The sequence below is a fragment of the Mauremys reevesii genome, linkage group 4 (assembly GCF_016161935.1).
Source record: "Mauremys reevesii isolate NIE-2019 linkage group 4, ASM1616193v1, whole genome shotgun sequence".
NCBI lineage: Eukaryota > Metazoa > Chordata > Testudines > Geoemydidae > Mauremys > Mauremys reevesii.
Genome location: NC_052626.1, coordinates 121750111 through 121773542, shown reverse-complemented (window position 1 = coordinate 121773542; position 23432 = coordinate 121750111). Strand labels below are relative to the sequence as shown.

General features: G+C 64.5%; 1 protein-coding gene across 2 annotated transcripts in view; it reads left to right on the top strand.

The window, feature by feature from the left end:
• The window catches only part of CELSR2 (cadherin EGF LAG seven-pass G-type receptor 2), a 69269-nt gene that overhangs the window by 3417 nt on the left and 42420 nt on the right, over positions 1-23432 (top strand). For both annotated transcript variants that reach the window (XM_039537734.1, XM_039537735.1), the window contains exons 2-3: positions 15908-16552; positions 22727-22949. In XM_039537734.1, the coding sequence (XP_039393668.1) occupies positions 15908-16552; positions 22727-22949 (868 nt within the window). The remainder of the gene's footprint in view (positions 1-15907; positions 16553-22726; positions 22950-23432) is intronic.

Sequence of the window (23432 nt, the reverse complement as noted above, 5' to 3'; positions counted from 1 at the left end):
GGGCCGAGGTGTCAGCCAGAGAAGGGGGGAAGGGCCCATTCAGTGTCACGCAGGCCAGAGAGCCCACACCGGGGCCCCGGCTGGAGCAGCGTCTCTTGGATGCAGGCGTCCAGCGTCAACGCAAAGACCCCGAGTGAGGGTGGAGGTGCTCCAGTCTGGGGCAGTCTGCCTAGTGGCTCTGACCTCAGACTTGTAGTGGGGCTAGTGGATATTCCGGGCTGGTGGCCACTTTGTGCCAGGCCCTCTGGCCTCCAGTCCACCTTGAGATCAGGGTGGGGGGGCTGTGTGTCGGTCTCTGCAATTGGCTAAGGCCCAACCAAAGTGCAACCCCCTCAGATCTCTGCTGATCCAGGTGGCTGCCTCCCTTCCCTCCCCTGGCTGGACTATGGGGGAGGCTGTGGCGTCCTGCCGGGGACACCCCCCTCTACATGTTCGAAACCAACCATCTGGAGCTAGCACAGGAGGCCATGGCCTTTCCACGGCCGAGCCGCCCTCAGCCCAGGGGCCAGCAGAGCCAGGGTGGGTGGAGGCTGCCCCACATCCCCCTCTAGCTTCCAGGGTCTTCCCTGGAAGGGCCCCTGGGGAGCCGCAGAGAGCAAGGCTCTGGGTTCTGGGGCGGGAGGCAGGCGTGGGGCCATCGCTGGGGCTGCCTCACTCAGGGCTCTGCTGCAGAAGTGGCTGGGCCCCCTCAGTGTAATCACAAGGGCTGTGTGTGGCTGTGGTACTGGGGTGGGGACCAAGCAGGGGGGTGGTGCCCATGCAAGGGGTGATCCCTGTAGCTAGCCAGACAGCTCTCATTTCCCCATGTGCCCGCCCCTGTTCTGCTTCCCTAAATGTAGCTGTAGTGGTGCGGCGGGTGCCAGGGGAAGGGCGAGGTGAGGTGGGTGCTGGGGGCGGGGCATGGTGCGGCAAGGGGTAGGGTGCGGCAGGTGCCAGGGAAAGGTGAGGTGGGTGCTGGGGGTGGGGCATGGTGCGGCGAGGGGTGTGGTAGGTGCCAGGGAAGGGCAAGGTGAGGTGGGTGCTGGGGGTGGGGCATGGTGCGGTGAGGGGTGTGGTGCGGCAGGTGCTGGGGGAGAGGTGGGACGAGGTGGGTGCTGGGGGTGGGGCATGGTGCAGCGAGGGGTGTGGTAGGTGCCGGGGAAGGGCGAGGTGAGGTGGGTGCTGGGCGTGGGCCATGGTGCGGCGAGGGGTGGAGTGCGGCAGGTGCCGGGGGAGAGGCGAGGCGAGGTGGGTGCTGGGGGCAGGGCATGGTGCGGCGAGGGGTGGGGTGAGGTGGGTGCCGGGGGCGGGGCATGGAGCAGCGGGTGCCAGGGGAGGGGCGCCATCTCACAGCAGCACAGGAGCTGCCAGGGGCAACAGGCAGGCAGATCTGGGCCGGGTGCTGTGGCTGTCACGCGTGGTCTTTCCACCTTAGCCAGAGCTAGGATCAGGCAGCTGCTGAGTGTCTCCTTTGTGGCCCTCCAGTGGGCCCTGGCACCAGGTGCTTCCAGGCGAGGGCTCTCAGGGGTCACTGACCCACTGCTGGCTGGGGACAGGATTTGGTTGGAGGGGCAGAGGTGGGGGCTGGCTCACAGCCTGTCGGGGGAGCGGCTGAGCCCCAGGGCTTTGCCTTGACACTGTCAGGGCCAGGTGTTGCTGCTCGGGGGGGGGATGACGTGCTCAGACCCACCACAGCTGTCCCTGCTGTCTGTCTGCAGCACTGCCTGGCCCGGGCCCAGTGCCTGGCCCCTCGCAGGGTGGCCAGACTGATCCTCCGGGCATGGCTCCTCTTCCCGTGGGCTAGAGAATGCGGCCCAGATCCCACCAGGGCTTTTAGTGCCTGAGCGCCTTGAAATCAAGGGCTGCAGGGGGGTGGGGAGGTGGAGCTGGGTCAGACAGGCTGGGCATGTGGAACACACTAGGCCTGCGACAGAGCCAAAGCTGACCACAGGTGTCTCCCCTCCCTGCTAGCCCCTGGCCACTGGGCCACCCTCCCAGCTAGCCTCAGCCACCCCGTCCCACTTTCCTCCAGTCCCCCTGGTGTGGGCATCTCAGCGGAGAAGACAAGATCTGACTGGGCCTGGGGACAAGTTTTGAGGGGGCTGGCTCTGCTGTGCCCTGCTGTGCTGTGCTGCTGCCCATGGGCTAGGGCTGAATCAGAGGCCTCCAGTCTGGGACCTTTCCCCCGCATGCGAGTGGTTGGCACTGGGCCTGAGAAGCAGGGCGGGGTGTGTGAGTAAACACCTAGCCAGGCCTTCCCTGCACAGGCTTGGAGGCAGGGCCTGCCCACTATCTCCTGCTCCCGGCTTGGGATTTCCCCTGCACTAGTTGGCGCTTGTCGGCGTCTTGCTTGGGCCCCTGTTCTGCCAGCTTGCTGCTGGGGGCCATGGAGCTGCGTCAGCGTCCACGGAGGGGGCAGTGCCCACATGCCCCCCCAGTGCTGTGCTGGGGAGTGTGCAGCTGTAGCAGTGAGGCGCCGGGCGTGGCCGGCCAGGACTGTTGCTGGGGCTATGTCGAGCTGAGGATAGGGCGTGGCAGGCTGGGACGAGCCATGGCAGGACGCAGCACCGGGGGGACTGTATGTGCCGTGGGGGTGGGGGAAGCTGCTGAAGCTGCATTTCTGGTGATCCGCGCCATGTGACCAACCTGGAGCCCTTTCCCCAGGCCAGCGGGGCCAGCGGTGTGGACAGGCGCTAGCCAGAGTCTTTCCAGCTGCGGCCTGGGCCCAAAGCTGTGTTGGATTGGTGCTGCCTGACTGTTGTCTGGGCTGCTCTCGGAGTCCCAGGGCCTGGCTGGCCTGGCCCGGCTTTGCTGGCGTGGAGTGGGGAGGGGTATCTCCCCACTGCAGCTGGAGGTGTTCACCCACCCGACCTGCCAGCTGCCGGCAGCGTGGGGAGAGGGCCCTGCTGGAGCCCTGCAACCGAGGGGCCCCTCCTTAATGCTGCCAAAGGTTTGCTCTGGGGCCAGCCCGCCGGGACCAGCTTGCAGCTGCAGGCTGCGGGCGGCTGGGGAGCAGCTGTGCCTGAGTCCTGCAATTAGCCTCTCCATGGGGGGCACACTGTGCACCTGCTGGGCTGGGGGAGGGATCCGAGCAGGTAGGCGCTGGGCTGGGGCCGCTCTCGCTGGAGGGGGGCTGGTGATTAGCGCAGTTGCAGCTGGGCCCTCTGCCAGGGAGGTCCCAGCTGGGGCTGTGCTGCGAGGTGTCAATAGCTCAGACATGCGGCAGCTTTAACCTCCTGTCAGCGCCCCTGCCCCGGGCTCAGGCTGGGCCGGCCCCGGGAGACGCAGCCGAGCCCTGCTGCCAAGGGGGTGGGGCTGGCGCCTCTCCTGGCAGATGCAGAGGGGGAGCCGCCCCCCAGCCCTACCACCAGCCTGGCTCGGGGGGTGGTGCCCAGCTGGGGATGAGCCTGAGGAAGGGGCTGGGAGCCCGTCCATGCATTAGGCGAGGGGGTTGATTGGGGCTGGGGGGAGAACCGGCACTAGAGCCCACTTTGAGTCAGGTGCCTACCTGCCTTTGGGGGTCTGGGCCTGAGCCTCTCCACAGGAGCTGAGCCCAAAAACACCTCGTCCCCTTGCGTCCCTGCAAGGGGCCTGTCTCCACCAGCGGGACGTGGGAGTAGCCCACTGGGGCCAGCCTGGAGGAGTGGGGTGGACAGCACCCCCCACCCCACCCCCGCTGCCTGATGCATGGGGCTGGGGGAGAGAGCCGGGGCTGTGGGGCCAGTGACTGGCGCTCTGAGGAAGGACTTGCTATGCTGTCCCCCCTCCATCCTGACCCGCAGCTCCTCCCATTGGGCCAGCTCCAAGCTGCGTGGAATAGCCCAGCAGTTTTCAGCTGTGTCCCTGTGTTCCCAGGGGATGCACCTCCGACCATCACACTCGTCCTGCTGCTCCCCTAAGCCAGGGGCATGGCTGTGTCTGCCCCAGTGCAAAGCCCAGGAGAGTGAGTGGGGGCTGAGGGGTGGCGGCGGCTTGGTGGCAGCTAAGACACTCGAGCCATCTGCTTGCTGTTGGGGCTGCAGGCAGAGGCCTGGCCGCCCACGAGCAGCTCACGGAGCCCTGGGAGCGCCTCTGCCTGGCCCTACTCTGGGTGAGGGCTGCCACCGAGGGAAGAGGGGCACTGGGGGGCGGCCCAGGGGATTGGTGGGCTGAGAAGCCAGGAGATTAGCCCAGCTCGACCTATATGGCTTAGGAGGGGGTGGGGCGAGGGGGGCACAGGAGCCTTGAATGGGAAGAAGCAGATTGCTGCCATAAGCCGCTGGAGAGACGTGAAATAGGTCAGGGGCATCTGGCACCCCAGCGAGGCCCCTCCCCCAGGCATCTGGCGCTGCCCTCGGACCTGCCTCATCAGCCCCTTCATGAGGCAGCACTGGTGGGCTGGCAGGGGAAGGTGGTGTTGGCACAGTCTGCGGGGCTGGGAAGAGCTCTCCTGGGCTAGGCAAAGTGAAGGCTTGTATGACCTGGGGCTGAGCAGAGGGATGCCCGTTCCCCCCAGGAAAGGGACCAGCCCCCAGGTGCCCAGGACAGCCACACCATGGAGCAGCTTGCAGGAGCTGGGAGGAGGGCGATGGATATGCTGAGGTGTCAGGCTGGAGGGCACCCCAGAGCCCAGCCCTGTTCACAGGTTGATCAGGGAGCTGAGAAGGGGCGTGGGGGGTAGCAAACCCATCCCGAGTTGTGATGCCCTGGGAGGTCTCCTCCCCAGGCAGGGCCCGGGGCCGTGCCCCAGAGCGGTTCCTTCCTGCCAAATGGCCGTGAAGATGAGAGCTTTTCTCCTCACATTCCTGTGGGAAATGGGCATGTGGGTCCAGCCAGGCTGGGGGGCATGGTGAGACATGGGACGGGGGCTGGATGTGACATGTGGCTCACCAAGGTCTGGGGCCCTGGGGTCCAGTGGGTTAGATTGGGAGAGGGGAGAGCTGGGAGTCAGGACTCCTGGGTTCTGTTCCCAGTTCTGGGATGGGAATGGAGTCTGGTAGCTAGAGCCAGGGTAGTGGGCATCAGGATGCCTGGGTTCTCTCCTTGCCTCTAGGAGGGAAGTGGGTCTAGTGCAGAGGAGCTGGGAGTCAGGACTCCTGGGTTCTGTTTCTGACAGCCATTGATACTCTGTGCCTCAGTTTCCCCACTGCTGACATAAGGATGAAGTCACCTGTCTGGGTGGAGGCTCTTAGTGGCTGTTTATCAAGCATCTGGCAAGGAGGAGAACATTGAGGGTCGTGTTCCCCCTGCCGGCTGGAGCGACGTGCGTGTCTATTGGGGGCAGTGGTCTGGGGGACCCCAGGACGCTGCATATGGGGGTAAGGGGGCATGGCCCCTGTGCAAAGGCAGTATTTCTGTTCCAGCCAAGGGGCAGGGCGGGGGCTGTGGCCTGGGCCCACAAAGGGTGAGCCAAGGAGGAAGGGCTGAGAGCTCCCAGGGCCCAGATTGGAGAGTGGCTGGGTGGGCCTTGAAGCTGTGTGGGTGGCCACTCGGTTGTGTCCTTGTGCTATGGGCAGCTGGGCGATGAGTGGCAGAGACCCCGGGGCTCCGGCAGGCTGGGAGGTGGCACACTGGCAGTGCCAGGGAGGGGATCCTCTGCTCTGTTGGGTGCCTGACACATGCCCTGATACCTGGTCTGGACAGGGTTGGGGGAGCTGTCTGCATGGGGCTGGCCAGTGCTGGGGGCTGGGGAGGAAATTGGGGGGCTCCCACTCCCTCTTGTGGGGCTCAGAGGGGGATTGGCATGCTTGTCCTTCCCTGGAAACCCCCCCCCACCCAAAGTGAACCATTTCCACTGTAGGGCAGGGGCGGGGTGGACCCAGAAGAGGGGGGCTCAGGACAGATGTGATCCCCACTGACCTCAGCCCACCGAGGGCGCGGTGGGGTGTGTGGGGGTTCTGCCACCTAGGAAAGGAAGGGCCGGAGCCCAGCCCCAGGTGCGAAGCTCAGGGCAGCGCTGGGATCTCTGGGCCACCTGCCAATCAGGTGCTGCTTGAATCACGCTGTGCACTGAACCGAGGGCACCTGAGTCTTGCCACTGCCTGGGTCCTGCTCATCTTGTGCCCATCAGTGGGCACACGGGGGCCAGGCCCTTCCTGCCTGCACGTCTCCACTGACCTCCAACCCTTTGCTGAGCCCTGCCTCCCTCTCCCCCTGCTCTGAGTCCAGAGCAGCGACCAGCAGGCTGAGTCGCGGGGCCCTTTGCTGGGGTGAGACTGAGCCTGGCTCCCGGCAGTGGGGGCGACTCTTGAGGGCCCAGCACGTCCAGGCTGCAGCATTGAGCAGTGCGGCAATGGCCATGTGCCGGCCTCTGGTGGAGCCACTCATTGTGCTGAGCTGGCCTGTTTAGCTTGGTCTTTGTTCAGATGCTGCCCAGGCCCTGCTGAGCTGGCTGGCTGGGGAAGTGGACTTGTCAGACAATGCTCCAGCTGGGGAGAGTGAGAGTTGGTTGGGTTGCTGCTTTTCTGTCACTGAAATGCCCCGATTTTGGCTGGAACCCCTGGCCTGCCAGGCTCTCACCTTCCCCAGGGCCTCGGTGGTGTCTGGAGAGAGCAGACACTGTGGGGAACCCCAATGTCCCCTGGGACACTGCCCTGGGCTTGTGTGTGTACGTCAGGGGCTGGCCGGCACCAAACCTGTCCCCATCCCCTCCAGCTTGGCCAGTGCCTGACAGGAACCGGGCTGGTCAATGCCTGGCAGGCTCCTCCTGCCAGCCGCACAGCCTCTGTGTCTTGCCTTTCTTCCAGACCTGCAGGGCAAGGCCACCCTGACTGGCCATTGCCATTCGCGGAGAGCCGGGCCCCCTGCAGCACCCCCTGCCCCTTACTGAGCAGCCCCTCCCCCTGGAAGGGGCTCCCCCATCCCCATGCTCCCCCTAACCCCAATCCTCTGGCTAAGCTGGGACCTGAGCAGGCCCAGCTGCCCCTGTGGCCCAGGTTGCCCTGGGGGCAATTTGTTACCGAGGCCTGTTTGCCCCCCTGTGTCCAGCCCCCTGTTCTCTCTGCTGTGCCTCTAGCGCTAGCAGAACTCTGCCCCTCCGCTGCCCTTCTCAGGCCTGGGGTTTGTGTCCGTGTCACCCTAGCAGCTGGGGCTGTGCGGGGCGCTGGCAGCAGGGGCTCAGCCCTGGGAAGAGGCAGTTAAGCGGCTCAGAGATGGCTGAGCCCCAGCTGGCTTTGAACCGGTGCCCCGAGGGGATAGGCTCTGCAGTCTGGGCCCGATCCCAGTGCCCTGTGCCAGCCTGCTGGCATGGGGTTGGCATTGAAGGAGCGATGCAATGCCCCACCAGTAATGTAACAGTCACCATCATAAGACTCATGCTGGCCCTTCCCCGTGCCTCAGTTTCCCAAGCGTTGGCCTGTGGGTGCTGCTACACGCCGCCCCCCCCCCCATGAAGCGATGCTCAGCTGCTGGCTCAGCACTAGGCACTAAGAGTGATGGCAGCCAGCTTTCCTGGTGGGAGCGGGTCCTGGGCCTACCTTGCAGGGACCTGGGTGTGTGGGTCAACTCTGATCCCTGGCTCCTGGCCAGCACGGTCCCACCCAAAGGAAAGGCCAGGGCAGGGGCTTGTGCTGCTGCTGCTCTGAGGGGTCTGGAGCCAGGGATTTGGGATAATTGTACCCTTTCCTGCTGGCCTCCCTCCAGTTCCCCCCAAGCCTTCGGTGTCACAAAACCGCAGCCTGGCTCCACCTGGCCGCGTCCCCTTCCCCCCGGCGTGGCCTGGCCGCTCATCGCCCTCCCGTAGGATGTGGAACAGACAGACCCCCTTGATTTCCCTGCGGGTTCTCCATGGCTCCCAGCAATCACAGGCTCCTTCATAACATAAGGTCCACTGGTGCTGTATCCCTCGCCAGCCCCAGGTCCATGCCCCCACCTGGCACCAGCCAGCCAGGCACTGGGTGGGAAATGGGCTGGACCTTCCATCCCTGGCTGCTGAGTCTGGGGCCTGTGGAGTGTCCTGGCTGTGAAGCTGTGTGTCCCAGGGTCCAGACCCCATCTCCCTGCAGTGTGACGGGGAGAGAGAGGCTTAGACCCTGGGCTGGGGAGCAGCGCAGGGCACCAGAGGCAGATGGGCCCTACTGAACTGAAGGGAGGGTTGCAGGTGCCATGCGCAGGGTGGGATCAGGGGGACATGAAGTCGTTCCTGGGTGGTGCTGTGGGTTCCCCTCGCTGTGCCCCCAACCACCTCTGCCTTGCACCCCTGGAATGAGGGGCCCCCTTTGTTCCTGGGGAGCATGGCCATGGGGTGAGGGTTGGCTGAGGGGGCTGGTTGGGAACTGGCTCTGAGGGAGGGGCTGGCTGAGTTTTGGAGCTGGAAGGGGGATATTGGGTCCGTAGCCTGGTCTCTGAGCTTGGCCCCGTTCACCTAGCTCTGGCCCATCCCAGTGTCTTGCTGAGACCTGGAAGCCAAAATAACCCTTTGTGTCCCAGCTCAGCTCCTGCCTGTGTGGCCTGGCCTGGGCACAGGTATTTACACCTCTGCTCCACCCCAGAGTCAGGGCTGTGCGCCAGTTGGGGCTGATCCTTGGTGTCCCGGAGGCAGCTGCCCCCAGGCAGTGTGGGGCACTGTTGGGGGGGGGTGGTCCTGTGCTGTGGAGGGTGTAGGTAGGGTGCTGAGGGGGATGCTGTGCTGTGGGGGGCACAGGCAGGGTTCCTCCTGGATCGTTAATGTTTCCTGCCCCTCTGGCTTCGGGGGGGCAGGAGTGGCACTGGCGGAGCCGGTCTCGGCAGTGGACTGTGTGGGGTGCAGCAGGGAGACACCCACCCTCCGGTAACTCAACTGTGCTGTTATCTCTCCCCAGCCTGGCCAGGCCTGTGACTGTACATTAGCTGCCAGCTGCATGGGCCGGGGGTGCCCTTGATGCCATCCTGGGGCTCTGCTGCCCCCCTGCTCACAGAGGGCACCTGGGGCTGGGGGGTTTACACCCCTGGGGTCTGAAGTGGGAGGGGTTCAGGGCGTTGGGGTCCCTCCTTTAATCCCTCGAGCGCTGGTGCAGCCAAGTCCTGAGCTGGGCACAGAGGCCTCGGGCCCAGCTCTGTCGGCCTGCCCAGCCCGGCATTGTGCCTGACAACAGCCTGGTCTGAGTCCAGCAAGAAACCTCTCTTCTGCCAGGGGCCCCCAGCGTCCAGGCCCCCAGAGACTCGCATGGTACCGCATGGGGTAGGCCAGTGCAGGACCCAGCATGTCTTGGGGGAAGGTCACAGAGTGGGGGGCTGGCAGGAGAGATTGGGGGGGATGTCCTTGGGGTGTAACCAGCCAGAGCTGGAGTCAGTGAGTCTGCCCCCCCCCATGTGTCTGAGGCTAGTGTGGGGCTGGCGGGGCCTAAGGCCACATGGGAAGGACACGTGGAGGGGGCTGATGCCCCAGATGGTCCCTGCCCGGTGGGTGCCTGCTGGGGGCATCACCATGGGGCCATTGTCTCCATGGTGATCCACATGGGGACCTGCATCACTCAGCTCCCCACCCCACCCCACCCCGGGTCTGGTGCCAGAGGATCCAGCTGCAGCCACGTCCCTGTGACCCCTCCAGAGATGGAGGGGAAGACTGGGGGGGTGGGAGGAGCCCTTTCTTCTCCAGCACAGCAGCACAAAGGCGGGGCGGGTGAGGGCGGGGCAGGGGCAGCCGGGCACAAAGGGGTTCGGGGCACCAGGTCGGAAAGCGGAAGAATGAGCTGGGGACTAGAGAATGGGGGCAGCTCCCCCTCCTCTCCCCTCCCCCACTGGCCTTCCTGCCTGCCAGCTCCACAGTGCATCCCCCAGCTCCCCACCCTCAGCCCCTGATCCCCCTTCAGCTTCCCATCTGTCACCTTCCCCCACTCACCCCAGAGCCCCTTCCCCAGCTCCCCGCGGGCCCCCCAGTCCCTTGCCACCCCTGCAGCCTCCCCCCTCCCCCAGCTGCCTCCCCCTCCAGGCTGAGCGTCCTGCTGCCCGGGGAAGGGGGCGTTTGTCTCGTGAGTCAGAGAGAAGAGAACCAAGCAAGGAACAAAAGCCTCCCCTACATAGCTGGCTCTTTCCTGCCGCCACCATGGCAACCCAGACCGGCCAGCCAGAGCTGGGCAGGAGCTGGGCACGTGGGGGGCTGAGGGCAGCGGGGTGCGCTCCCACTCCCTCACCTGCCTACCCTCCCCGTGGCTGTGTCTCAGAGGGGCCAGGGCCGGCAGCTGCTTGGCAGTGTGGGCCATAGGTGGCTGGCAGGGCCCCCATGGGGCAGGTTAGAAGGCTGAGCTGGGAGGTTGTGGGGCTTGAGCACTGGCCGTTAGTCCCTGGACACTTGGGTTGGAATCCCGCTGGGCTGGCATGTGGAGCGGCGCTGGGTTTGGGCATGTTCCCCAAATGTCTGTTGGATCACAGAGAGGTGGGACTGGAGGGGCCACGGAGGCAGGGGCGGCTCCAGGCCCCAGCACTCCAAGCGCGTGCTTGGGGCGGCATGCTGCGGGGGGCACTCTGCCGGTTGCCGGGAGGGCGGCAGGTGGCTCCGGTGGACCTCCCGCAGGCGTGCCTGCGGAGGGTCCGCTGGTCCTGCAGCTTTGGTGGAGCATCCTCAGGCACATCTGCGGGAGGTCCACCGGAGCCGCGGGACCGGCGACTGGCAGAGCGCCCCCCGCGGCGTGCCGCCGTGCTTGGGGCGGTGAAATGGCTAGAGCCGCCCCTGCATGGAGGTCACTCAGCCCAGCAGCCTGCGCTGAGGCAGGGCCAAGGGAACCTCCACCACCCTGACAGGCATTTGTCCAGCCTGGACTCAGCCCCCCATGACAGGGATCCCACAGCTTCCCGGAGTGGGACTGCCATGGCGGGTGTTTTCCTCCTCTCCAGCCTAAACTGGCCTCACTGCAATTTACACCCATGCTTCTTGTTCTGGCCCCAGCAGTGAGGGAGACAGCGTATCAGCAGAGCGGGGTGGGGCAGGGGAGGAGGGCAGGGCTGGGCTAGCAGGGGCTGCTGATCGGGACTGAGTGGAACCGGCAGAGCTGAGTGGGGCAGGGCTGGGGTAGCAGGGTTGCGGGTCCGGAGTGAGGGGAACCGGCAGAGCTGGGTTAGCAGGGGCTGCGGGTCAGGAGTGAGGGGAACTGGCAGAGCTGAGGCGGGCAGGGCTGGGCTAGCAGGGGCTGCGGGTCGGGAGTGAGGGGCACCAGCAGAGCTGTGGGGAGCCCAGGGCTGGGCTAGCAGGGGCTGCGGGTCGGGACTGAGGGGAACTGGCAGAGTTGTGGCAGGCTGGGGGCTAGGGGGACCCTTGTGTGCACCCAGCCATTGTCTCTAGCTGGGTTTGGGCTGTTCGGAACCCCTGCGGACTCAGCCCAGCTTTTCACTGAACCCCTGTGTGCTGGGGAGCCGAGCAGACGCCTGGTGCTGGCGCGTGAGCTCCAAGTTGATGTGGCTGAGGGGGAAGCTCTGTGAGGCTGCGCAGACCCAGTGAGACGCTGGGCCTGGCCTGGCACTGGAGCCACCCAGGCTGGGCAATTGGGGACTGCGCTGGGGGGATTACCAGGAAGCCAGTGCAGGGCTGTTTCACTGGGCAGAGGCCTGTGCTCCGGGACATACCCCTGGCGTCAGACCCAGCAGGAGAAGATGAGGGGCACAGGGATGTGGCATCACCCCCCGGTCCAGCCAGGCCCAGCCTTGGGCCAGCAGAACCTTCTGTCTCTGGGCTGCTGGTCCCACTCCAAGGCAGGCTGGTACCATCTGTGCTCTGTTTGCTGGGCCCTGCGTGTAATGCACTCGCTGGGGCTCAGCGCAGGCCAGGTGTCTGCACAGAAACCAGTGACCCCAGTGTGGCCTGGGCCACTGAGCGGGGGCTGCACAGGGAGGAGCTGGGGTTACAGGCTGTCCCAGTACAAGGCCTGGGCCCTGAGACAGAGCTGGCTTTGCCCTGGGGTTGGGACTGAGAAGGACAGACTGGGCTATGCCCCCCAGGGTCCCGAGAGTCCCTCAGCCTGGGCTGTCCTCGCCAGGCCCTGCTCCCCTGCCTGATGGAGGGAAGGGCCCTAGCACGGTGCCCCAGGGAGCAGGGGGAGATGGGGCAGCGCCTGGTGCCAGCACTGCCCTCAGCCCCCGCAGCAGGAGGAGGAGGGGTTCCGAGCCTAGGCTCTGCTGATCCGGGGCCCTGCCTGTGGGCGCAGGGGAGATGCGCTGGTAGTTGCCATGGCAGCCGTTGTCCTTTGTCAAACAATGAATAGAGCTGGGAAAACGTACATATTTCAGGAGAGTCTGCTAGAGCCAGCTCCCCCCAGCCCCCAGCTCTGCCGGTGCCCCTCATTCCCAACCCACAGCCCCCTGCTAGCCCAGCCCTGGGCTCCCCCGACACACAGTTGCACAGGTGCCCCTCACTCCCAACCTGCAGCCCCCTGTTATCCCAGCCCTGGGCTCCCTCCCCCCGCCCAGCTCCGCAGGTGCCCCTCACTCCCGACCCACAGCCCCCTGCTAGTCCAGCCCTGCCCCCACCAGCTCCACAGCTGCCCCTCACTTCTGACCCGCAGCCCCTGCTATCCCAGGCCCAGGGAGGCCACCTGGTGTGGAGTGAGAAAAAGGCCCCTGTGGCCAGGAGTGTTTGTCAGCCCTTGCCCCAGGCATCTGAGGCATCCGCACTCCAGCCGAAGAGCCCTTCAGTGCCGGGCACCCAGGGCCCCGTGTTTGCTGAGCCAACGGCTGCCTGCTCCGGGGCTTGGGGTGTCGGGGGGGCTCGGCCCAGGAATGTCCCGTCTGGGAGGAGAGGGAGGCTGGTGAGGAGGGGCTGGAGGGAGGGGCTGGAGAATCAGGGGCCTGGAGGGCGGGGGGGGCGCTGAGGCTGGGGGAGTGAATTCCAGGATGGACGTAGCTGAGATAGACATGGGCTGGGTGCTGGGCACTCAGTAAATATCTCCTGCAGGAGAGTGTGACAAGGCTGCTCTGTCCCCTCATGCTCTATAGGTCGGGGGGTGCGAGCATGGGCATGGGCTCCCTGCATGTGGCCTTCAGGAGGGGAGGGATAGCTCAGTGGCTTAAGCATTAGCCTGCTAAACCCAGGGTTGTGAGTTCAATCCTCAAGGGGGCCATTTGGGGATTGGTCCTGCTTTGAGCAGGAGGTTGGACTAGATCTCTTGAGGTCCCTTCCAACCCTGATATTCTATGATTCTTCCCACTGGTCAGGTGGGGCCATTGTGGGGCCAAGCAGCCCCTCTTCATTCTCTGCTGCAGCCTGGTGGGGGTGATGACCTTTAACCTCCTTGGTGAGGTCATGACCCCAGGGCCCTGCAGCTTTGGAAACAAGACCATGGACTATGCCAGGGCCTCAAGCCTTTCCCCTGTAAGCTCTGCCCTCACAGCCCCAGGCCCCTCTTACATATATCCAGGCTCCACCCCAGATGGGCAGAAAGATTCTGCAGCAGTGAAACAGCCAGGCCTGTACTGAACATGTCACCATCAGGCTTCAGAGTGAACACTCGCAGCAGTGAATGAGAGCAGTTCACATCACCCTGAGATGGGTGTTTGGGGGCAGCTCTCGGCAGGCAGGCAGGACCGCACAGATGTGTAACTCTGCTCTCCAGGCTCTGTGTGCACCCCTCCTCAGCGCCTCGCCCTGCCCGGGGGCATCTGTTAGTCCCCCGGCTCAGCCCCCCTCGCTCAGTTCATGGTGCTGGAGCCTCACCTTGCGTTTCCACAATGAAATGTCACAGTGCCCAGGAGTGGCTCCTTGCCCAGATGACTCAGTGCTGCTGGGCTGCAGCCACCTCTGCAGGGAGGCGCACGTGAGGAAGGGGGAATGTGAATGTTGGCACCAGGGCAAAGTCCCCATTCCTAAGGAAGGTGGCTTCAGATTTTTGCGGTCTGGACTGAGTACAGGGCTGGGAGTCAGGACTCTTGTGGTCTGTCCCTGGCTCTGGGGGGGATGGGAGGGCTAGTGGTTAGATCAGGACTCTGGCACTGACTTCCTGGGTGACATCAGGTGAGTCACTGTCCCATGCTGTGCCTCAGTTTCCCCAGCTGTCCAATGGGGGTGATGCTACTGACCTGCCATTGCATGGTGCTTTGAGATCCCTGGCTGAAATAGTGCTAAGAGTTGTGATGAACTGGTGTGTGTGTGAAAGAGCGAGAGACAGAGACTGCTGCCCTCTGCTGGATGCTCAGCTGTGTGTCATAGCCCCTACACTGCTTCTATTTGAGGGAGGTTCTCCACAGAGAGGCCTCACTGCTATGGCATGGAGTAAGTGTGATGAGCCCCTGGTGCAGCATGTGCCCCTTCCCCTCAGTGCCCCCAGGGTTCGGGGGCAACTCGCGCAGGCTAAATCCTGGGGGTCAGTGAGAGAGACGGCTCCCGTGGCCAGAACTAACCTGCCACAGAGCGCGGCCGGGGCTGAGCTGCTGGACCCAGATGAGATGGGCAGGGCCTGGTGAGGGCAGACCAACTCTGGAGGGTGGAGTGGGGGGACAGACCGGCTCTCGGGGGCCGGTGAGGGCAGACTGGCTCTGGGAGGGTTGGGGGGGGGCAGCCTGGCTCCGGGGGGCCGGTGAGGGCAGACCGGCTCTGGAGGGTAGAGTGTGGGGACAGACCGGCTCTGGGGGGGCTGGTGAGGGCAGACTGGCTCTGGGAGGGTTGGGGGGTGGGGGGGGCAGCCCAGCTCCGGGGGGCCAGTGAAGGCAGACTGGCTCTGGGAGGGTTGGGGGGGCAGACCGGCTCCGGGGGGCTGGAGATGAGAGAGCACCTCCATATGCCCTGCTTAGCCCCTGCTGGCCTCTCCCTGTCCCCCTTGACCCCTGTCTGTCCCAGGTGGCAGCCCTTGGAGCTGGAGTGGGAATTAACCTCATGCTGGAGAAGCAGCAATGATGGGGCCTTTGGACTCTTGGGTCCTATTCCCTGCTCTGCCCCCAACCTGCTGCGTGAGCTGGGGCAAATTGCGTTCCTCTGAGCCTCAGTTTCCCCATCTGTCACCTAGGACTGATGCTGACCCGCCCGCCTGTGGTGCACTGGTGAGAACCACCCCCCGCTAGCTGCTCTTCCTGCCCCCCTTTGCCGCCCCCAGTTCCCTGCTTAGGAAGGACAGGCTGGGGCCATGGACGGGTGGGGCCTGTGCCCAGGAGTCTGTCTGTCCAGGGGCTGAGCCCGGCATCCATCCATCCATCCATCCACCCAGGGGCTGTGCCTGGGATTGCCTGTCTGTCTGGGGTATGTGCTGGGGCTGTCTGTCTGTGTGGAGTATATGCTGGGGCATTCCTTGTGCCCTCCGCGCTGGGCCGGGGGTATGTGCCAGGGTTTTTGTAGCAAACAGCCTCAGACCCTGGCACAGCAGGATTTTGTCGGGTTTCCAGTGAGGCTGGTCAGTGATTGGCAGCGTGGTCTGTCATGTCCCCTGGGCTGGGAGCCAGGCAGATACCGACTAGCCAGGGGGCATAACCTGGTAGCCACATGCTGACATGGGCTAGGAGTTGAGGGAGCCCCCAGTGAGGACCAGCGTGTGAGAAAGGGCCCCCAGCTGCTGGGGAAGGGGTTCCTACTGGGTGTTGGCTGCCAGCCATCTGCCTTGGCACTTGCTGGCCCCGGGCTGCGGGCCCACAGCTGTTGGCCTCATGTGCCGGAGAGCACCTGCCAAAATGCCCCTTCTGAGCTCCAGGCCTTGCAGGGGCTGCGTGGGGGCTGGGGGGGCGGGGAGGACGGACATGGCTGGAGACCAGCTGGCTGGAGGTCACAGAGGGCGCCATTGCCTGGGGGCCTGTTTGAAGACACAACCCATGTGCCCTGTGTGCCCATGGCCACCCCCAGCTCTGCTGGTGTCCCTCACTCCCGACCCGCAGCCCCTGCCAGCCCAGCCCTGGGCTCCCCCACCCCCAGCTCTGCTGGTGTCCCTCAGTCCTGAGTCTGACCCACAGCCCCTGCTAGCCCAGCCCCTGGTGGACTCTGGAGCTGTAAAAAGCCTGTTCCCGTGGCAGGCTCAGCCCCAGCCCCTCCAGGCGCCATTCACCCCTTGCCCTCGTCTCTCGGCAGATGGCGTGCACAGCGTGGCAGCTCAGTGCACCCTGCAGGTGACCATCGTCACGGACGAGATGCTGACCAACAGCATCACGCTGCGCCTGGAGAACATGTCCCCGGAGCGGTTCCTGTCGCCACGGCTGGCGCTCTTCCTGGAGGGGGTGGCGGCTGTGCTCTCAGCCCCCCGCCACCACGTGGTGCTCTTCAACATCCAGAACGACACGGACGTGCCAGCCGCCCACATCCTCAACGTCAGCCTGTCAGTGCTGCTGCCGGGCGGGGCCCGCGGGGGCCGCTACGTCTCCTCCCAGGACCTGCAGGAGCGGCTCTACCTCAACCGCACGCTGCTGGCTGCCATCTCTGAGCAGCAGGTGCTGCCCTTCGACGACAACATCTGCCTGCGGGAGCCCTGCGAGAACTACATGCGCTGCGTCTCCGTGCTGCGTTTTGACAGCTCCGCGCCCTTCCTGGCCTCCACCACCATCCTCTTCCGGCCCATCCACCCTGTCAGCGGCCTGCGCTGCCGCTGCCCCGCCGGCTTCACTGGCCACTACTGCGAGAGTGAGATTGACCTGTGCTACTCCAGCCCCTGCGGCCGCAATGGGCGCTGCCACCGCCGGGAGGGCGGCTACACCTGCCACTGCCAGGCCGGCTTCACCGGTGAGCGGGAGAGGGGCCAGACGGGGTGGAGGTGGGGGAAAGGGCTCCTCTGTCTGTCCCTACACATGCATCTGTTTGTCCGGTCAGCCCCAGCTGTACCCCCACCCGGCCATCTCCAGCCATCCCCCGCTCTGTCTGTCCCCGTCCATGCCCCTATCCAGCCATCCCATCCATACTGTCCGGCCAGCGCCCTCCATATCCCCCTCCTTATCCCCGGCCATATCCTGCCCGTCCATCTCCAGCCTTACCCCCCTCTGTCCGTCTCCGTCCATGGCCCTGTCCAGCCATCTCATCCGTACTGTCCGGCCAGCGCCCTCCATACCCCCCCTCTGTATCCCCATCCAGCCATCCGTCTCCACCTCCCGGGGCCTCTGCTGGCTGGCTCGGAGGGCTGGGGAATGGGGGAGACCTTCACCCCCTTCACCCCCACCAAGGTACTAGTTCAAATCCAGCCCAGGACAGTGGCCACATCTCATGTCTGTTGGGCATGTCACTGTGAGCCGGAGGCATGTCTCTATGGGACAGGGGTGTGTCCCTGTGGGGGGGTGCCCCTGGGTGGTGGGCGTGTCCCTATGGGGCAGGAGTGTGTCCCTGTGGGGTTGGGGTGTGTCCCCTTGGGGGGGGCGTGTCCCTGTGAGCCATGGGCGTGTCCCTATGGGGCAGGGGTGTGTCCCTGTGGGGGGGTGCCCCCGGGCCGTGGGCATGTCCCTGAGGCCCACGGCCTAGACATAGGGTGACCAGATGTCCCAATTTTATAGGGACAGTCCCCATATTTGGGGCTTTTTCTTTTACCCCCCTATTACTCCTATTACCCCCCACCCTGTCTCGATTTTTCACACTTGCTCTCTGGTCAGCCTACCGAGGCGGGGTCTCTGCCCCAGCCCCAGCCCTGTGGTGGAGTGTTCCCACCGCGAGTAGATTCTCCGGGGGTTGGAGCTGGGGCCGGAGCACTGAGCTCTGCTGAAGGCCGCGCTGCGAGCCGTGGGGCAGGCCATGGAGTGGGGCAGCCTCCTGCACTGGCCAGGCTACCCCCACCTGTGGGGCCGCCCAGCTGCAGCCTGAGGACGCAGCAGCCTCTTGTTCTAATCCCGAGCTCCCGGCCTGCCCTGCCCCCTCTTAGCGCCGGCTAAGAGCTTGGGCTGCCCACGCCCAGTATCTGGCCTGCTCCCACGCCGGGACACCACCCACCCCGTGACCTGGCCTCCCCCACCCCCCGGGCTCCGAGTCCCCGACCCTGCGGCCTGGGGAGGGGGAGGCTGGAGGGTGGCGTGGTGCCCAGGCAGTGACCGGCTGGGCTGGCTCAGCGCCTGGCTGGGCGCCGTTGCCCGGGGAGGGGTCCTGGGGGTCGCTTGGTGTGCCAGGGCTCGTGGCATAGCTGCGAGAGCTGCTCAGCACCACGGCCGGGGCAGCCAGGCCCAGAGCTACGAGGGCCCCCAGAAACCTTGGCCATGCGGTGAGAGGGAGCGAGGGGGGGCTCTCCACAGCTGCCCTGGGATCGGGGCCGCCAGTGGCCTATTGCTTGAGGAGCCCCTGTTAGCTGGTGACACTGAGCCAGGGGAGCAGCTCCCCCACACCCCTCACTGCATCCCCCTGGGCCCAAGCTGGGTCATCCCAGTGCCAGCCCGGGCTCCCTTCTGCAGGCAGGGGAGGGGCAGGGTTCCTTTCAGGGTGGGGGAGGGGGGGAGCATCAGTTTCCCTGGAAACTGAAGCTGGTTATTAGGGCGGGAGGAGGAGAGGCTGGGAATGGAGATTCTTCCTGAAATCCTCTGGGGGGAGGACTGGGGATGTGGTGGGAGGAGTGTGGGGGGGGGGCTGATAAGGGAGGGGGAGGAGCGAATTCGATGCCATAAAGGGCTGTGACACGAGGGTAAAATGTGGGGATGTCTGGCTTTGGGGTGCTGAGGGGCAGGCTATGCGGCATTCAGCACAGGCTGCGCACTGCCCTGGTGTGCTCTGACTGCCCCCAAACTCCTACCCCTTGGTGACCCCAACTTCACCCCACCCAAAGGGCTCCTCCACCTGCCTGGCCCCCCAGGGAGTCCTGCCTAGAGAGTCCCAGCTTCCGGTGCCAGGGGTGAACCCCCAAACCATTACCCTGCAGACAGACACCCCCAGCCCGGCCCAGAAAAGCCTCCCAGAGACCCTCCCACCCCCATGCTCCACAGCTGCCAGCCCCCCATCCCTGTGCACCCCAGCAGCTAGTGACCCCCAAACTCCAGCGGTGACAAAACTGCTTGGCGTGCCCCTGTGATACCCACTGTGGACCCAGGACTCCGGTAAACCAGGCCCTGGCACCCCCCCCCTAGTGTCCCTGGTACTGCCTGCCCCCTAGCCCTGCCCCAGGAGGCTGCTGGCACCGCAGTAACCCGCCCTCCCCCCCATCACCTGGGATGGACATGGGGATGTGGGGACTAGTGGTTAGAACACATGGCTGCAGGAAGGACTCCTGGGTTCTGGCAAGTTCTGGGAGAGACATGGGGGGGTCTGGTGTTACAGCAGTGCGGGCTGGGAGCTAGGACTCCTGGGTTCTCTTCCCAGCTCTAAGAGGGGAGTGGTGTCAGGGTGGGGGCGGAGGTTTGGGACTCCTGGGTTCTCTCCCTGGCTGGGTCACAAATTCTCTTTTTAGCCCTGCTCTGTGCCTCAGTTTCCTCAACTGTAGACAGGGTGATGGCACTGAAGGGAGTGTGACCCAGGACTGTAGAAAGCTGTGAGCTCCCTGGCAATGGAGAATCCCCCTCCCCCACTGGGGCAATGGACAATTCCCCTCCCCCACTGGGGGATTGGAGAATCCCCCTCCCCCACTGGGGCAATGGAGAATACCCCCAGTGAGAAGGGTCCCAATGGGAGCTGCTGGGTGCTGAGCACTTCTGAACGCTTGCCCCGGCTTTTGAGGAGACCTGGGCACAGGCTGGGGGGGGGTGCATTCTGCAGGGCACCCTGTGCCCCCTGCGATCCAAGCCAGCCAGGCTTGTCTGGGCTGTGCCCAGCATCCCTGGCGCGCCGCACACAGGTGGCCCTGTGGTGAAACTGTAGAGCCACACGGCAGATTTCCCCCTCCCAGTGCCCTGCTGGGAAACCCCAAAGACAGCAAGCTATAGGGGAGGGAGACACTGGCCCAGCCAAGCGGCTCTCTGGGAGGTGCCGGCCTGCTCGGGAAGTTAAAAAGATGGAGCTGGGGGACGGGGGTGTTTGGAATAATGCAGCAGGGCGAAGTGCCTTTCAGTAGCCATGCTAAAAGGCAGGGGGTTACTTCCCAACGTGCCAGTTCCTTGCCCGCCCTGCCCTGGGCACAGGGACGGTCTCTGCGTGGCACATGCCTGGCCATGGTCCCAGCTGCATCCCTGGCTCTGTGTGGGGAGTCTGCCCCAGGGCACATCTTGCAATCGCTTGTTCAAAATCTGTGTCTTCGACAGCCAAAGTCATAGCAAAGAAACCAATCCCACCCCCTGGTCCTGGCCCCGGCCCCGGCCTGCCTGTCCGGCGCATCGCCCACACGTGCATTAGTGCGGTGCCGAAGCGGTTGCCTCACACGTTAGTTTGTATTAGCTGCAGCTGAAAGGTTTAATCTGGTTCTTGGTGATTCCTGGTGCCTCCTCCCATAGAAACAGCCATAAATCTACAACTTCCCAAGGCACCGGCTCCCGGGTCCCTCGCCAGCAGCCCCGGCCCAGCCCCCGGCCATTAGTGTTATTGATCCTGGGTAGGGTGACCAGAGAGCGAGTGTGAAAAATCGGGAGAGGGGGTTGGGGGGGGGGAATAGGAGCCTATATAAGAAAAAGACCCAAAAATCGGGCCTGTCCCTATAAAATCAGGACATCTGGTCACCCTAAACGTGGGTGCCGAGCAGCACGTTGAGGCCCCATCGGGTGGTCGCAGCGCAGACAGGGAGTGACAGCCCCTGCCCCACACAGTTACCAGGCTAAGGCCCTGAGCCAGCAAACAACGGCAGCACGTGCTGGCCTGTGATCACGAGTGACCTGCTCCACCAGACAGCAAGTGTGAAAAATTGGGATGGGGGTGGGGGGTAATAGGAGCCTATATAAAAAAAAGACCCAAAAATCAGGACTGTCCCTATAAAATTGGGACATCTGGTCACCCTACCACCAGCTCTAAGCAGATTTCAGCCAGGCCCCTTCAGTGCTTCGTCCCCTTGGCAATAAAACGGTCACCACAATGATTACTCCACTTCGGGCATGTGCATGGGCTTGTTGTTGTCGGGTCTGTCGTGCGAGCCGGACTGTGTACACACGGGCTTGTTGTCAGGTCTGTCGTGCGAGCCGGACTGTGTATACATAAGCTTGTTGTTGGGTCTGTTGTGTGAGCCTGACTGTGTACAGACGGGCTTGTTGTTGTCGGGTCTGTCGTGTGAGCCAGACTGTGTACAGACGGGCTTGTTGTCGGGTCTGTTGTGTGAGCCGGACTGTGTACAGACGGGCTTGTTGTTGTCAGGTCTGTCGTGCGAGCCGGACTGTGTACACAAGGGCTTGTTGTTGTCGGGTCTCCTGGCTGCGGGACTGCAGTGGAACATGGGGCTGGTGTGTGCAGGGTCTCTGGGCTGGGAACGCGCTGGCTGCTTACAGCAGGAGGTGCAGATAGAGCAGAGCTGCTGTTGTCATTAATCCCAGATTCTGCGGGCTTCCAGGCTGCTGGCACATCAAGGGTGGGCCCAGTTCTCTGCTGGCGTAAGCTGGTGCAGCCCCATTGCACCAATTTGCACCAGCTGAGAATTCGACCCTTAGATTTACAGACAAGCCAGGCGAGCAGTGCCCCGGATGCTGCCAGTCCCCATGGAAGCTGGCGCTGGTACCCAGCCAAGGCCCCTCCCCCTTACGGGGGTGCAGCCCAGCAGGGGGGCAGTGAAAGTGACCGGCTTGGTAATTGTCTGAGCGGCAGGAGGCAGCGGGATAGCGGTGGTTAAAAGCACCTGCTGTTTAAGGGGCTGGGAGGGTGCTGGGCTGCGTCAGCGTATGATTGGTCGGATGAGCGTCCCATTAGTGCCCCCGAGGCGGAGCAAAGCCAAGTGGGTAGCTGAGCCGCGGGTTTGGGGCCCCGGAGCAGCACTTTCATCTCTGCGCATTCCCAGACCTCTGTTCCCTGGGATATCTTATCTGCTGTGTGCTCAGGGGCCTGCTTGACAGCAGGGAGAGCCGCCAACCACAGCCGTGCATACAGCTGATGGACCTTGCACAGGACCCCTGGAATCGAAATTCAGGCCAGCTCTCTGGGTCTCGATTAAGGGGGGGTAATGGCGTTTTCCAGCTGTAGAGCTCTGAATGCATCACAAGGCGCTCAGGGTCCTTATCCCTGTTTGGGGGAAACTGAGGCACAGAGCAGCGGGGACTCACCCAAGGTCTCCTACCAAAGGCAGGATCAGAACTCAGCTCCTCTGAGTGCAGGCCAGTGCTCCAGGCCACACTGCCTGCCCACTCCCCTCTCACCCGGGAACCGGGGGATCCTGCCCTCTGGCCTGCCTCAGCCCCAGCTTCCCAGGCCTCCCTCCACTGCTGAAGTGCTGCCACCTGCGTCCTGCCCATCCCAAGAAGTGCACATCCCCGCCCTGCTTTTAACTCACCATGCCCTCACTCCAGCGAGCCTCGCAGCTCCTCCCCCTGTGCCCGCAGCATCCCCTTTCCCAGCCTCGGGGCGAGCGCCTGCTCCCCGGCATTGCTCCAGCCGGGCAGCCTCCATCTTGGGGTCTGTCAGCAGAACCCATGTCCCTTTGGGCTCCAGCCGGCCTCGTGCCCCACGGTCTTTGCCAGGCAGGCAGTGGTGCCCCTGGCTTTATGCAGACTCCCCCCCATGCCCACGTACCAGTGCTGCCAGCCCAGGGGGCCATGTGCGAGGACAAGCCCCTGGCTGTGAGCGGGGTCTGGAGCTTGCGCCCTGCTTGGTCAGGTACCCCAGTGCGCCGGGCTGGCTGGGCATGGGCGTGACGGCGTGTGCCAGGTGTGTGGCAGTGGGGAGCTGCTTGGGGCTGGTGGGACCTTTGGGGAGCCGGAGAATTGGGAGGGCTCGAGCCGGGGGTGCTGTCTGGTGCAGGGCGATTACTGCCTGGGGGCTGGGTGCAGCAGGGTGCTGTGCCCTTGGCTCTCAGTGCCAGCCAGGGACCAGTAGCACGTGCCCTGGGGCGGGGGGGTCCCTGGCACTGCCCCTGACAGCTGCCCCTGCCCGCAGGAGAGCACTGTGAGGTGAACGCCCGCCTGGGCCGCTGCACGCCGGGCGTCTGCAAGAACGGGGGCACCTGCACCAACCTGCTGGTCGGGGGCTTCAAGTGTGACTGCCCCTCGGGGGACTACGAGAAGCCCTACTGCGAGATGAGCAGCCGCAGCTTCCCTGCCCGCTCCTTCGTCACCTTCCGGGGGCTGCGCCAGCGCTTCCACTTCACCGTCACCCTCACGTGAGTGCTGGGGGCGGGGACTGGCACCTCATCTGGGGTCATCATCCTCACGTGAGTGCTGGGGGGCACCGACCGGGGGGGCTGGGTGACTGGCACCTCATCTGGGGGCCATCACCCTCACATGAGTGCTGGCCCCAGGGTGGGAAGCCGTCGCCTGCGTGTCAGTGGCAGAGGACCCTGGGGCCGAGGGTTCTGCGGTGCTGGGGCTGAGGTGGGTTCCCAGCTCGTCCTCCGTGTTATCAGTGAACTGGACAGTCCATTCACACACCCCCGCCCCTGCCACCCACTCAGCACCTCCCTGCCCACAAGTCTGGCCTTCCCAGCTCCTCCCCTCCCCGCCTTACTAGGACAGAGAGAATCCCCATAATAGCTCCTCCCCTAAGGGGCGTCTCTGTCCGGCCACTGGCTCCTCCACACCTGTCAGCTTCCCTGGCACTTAGTTTAAAAACTGCTCCACTAGACATGCCAGCAACCTGGGTCCAT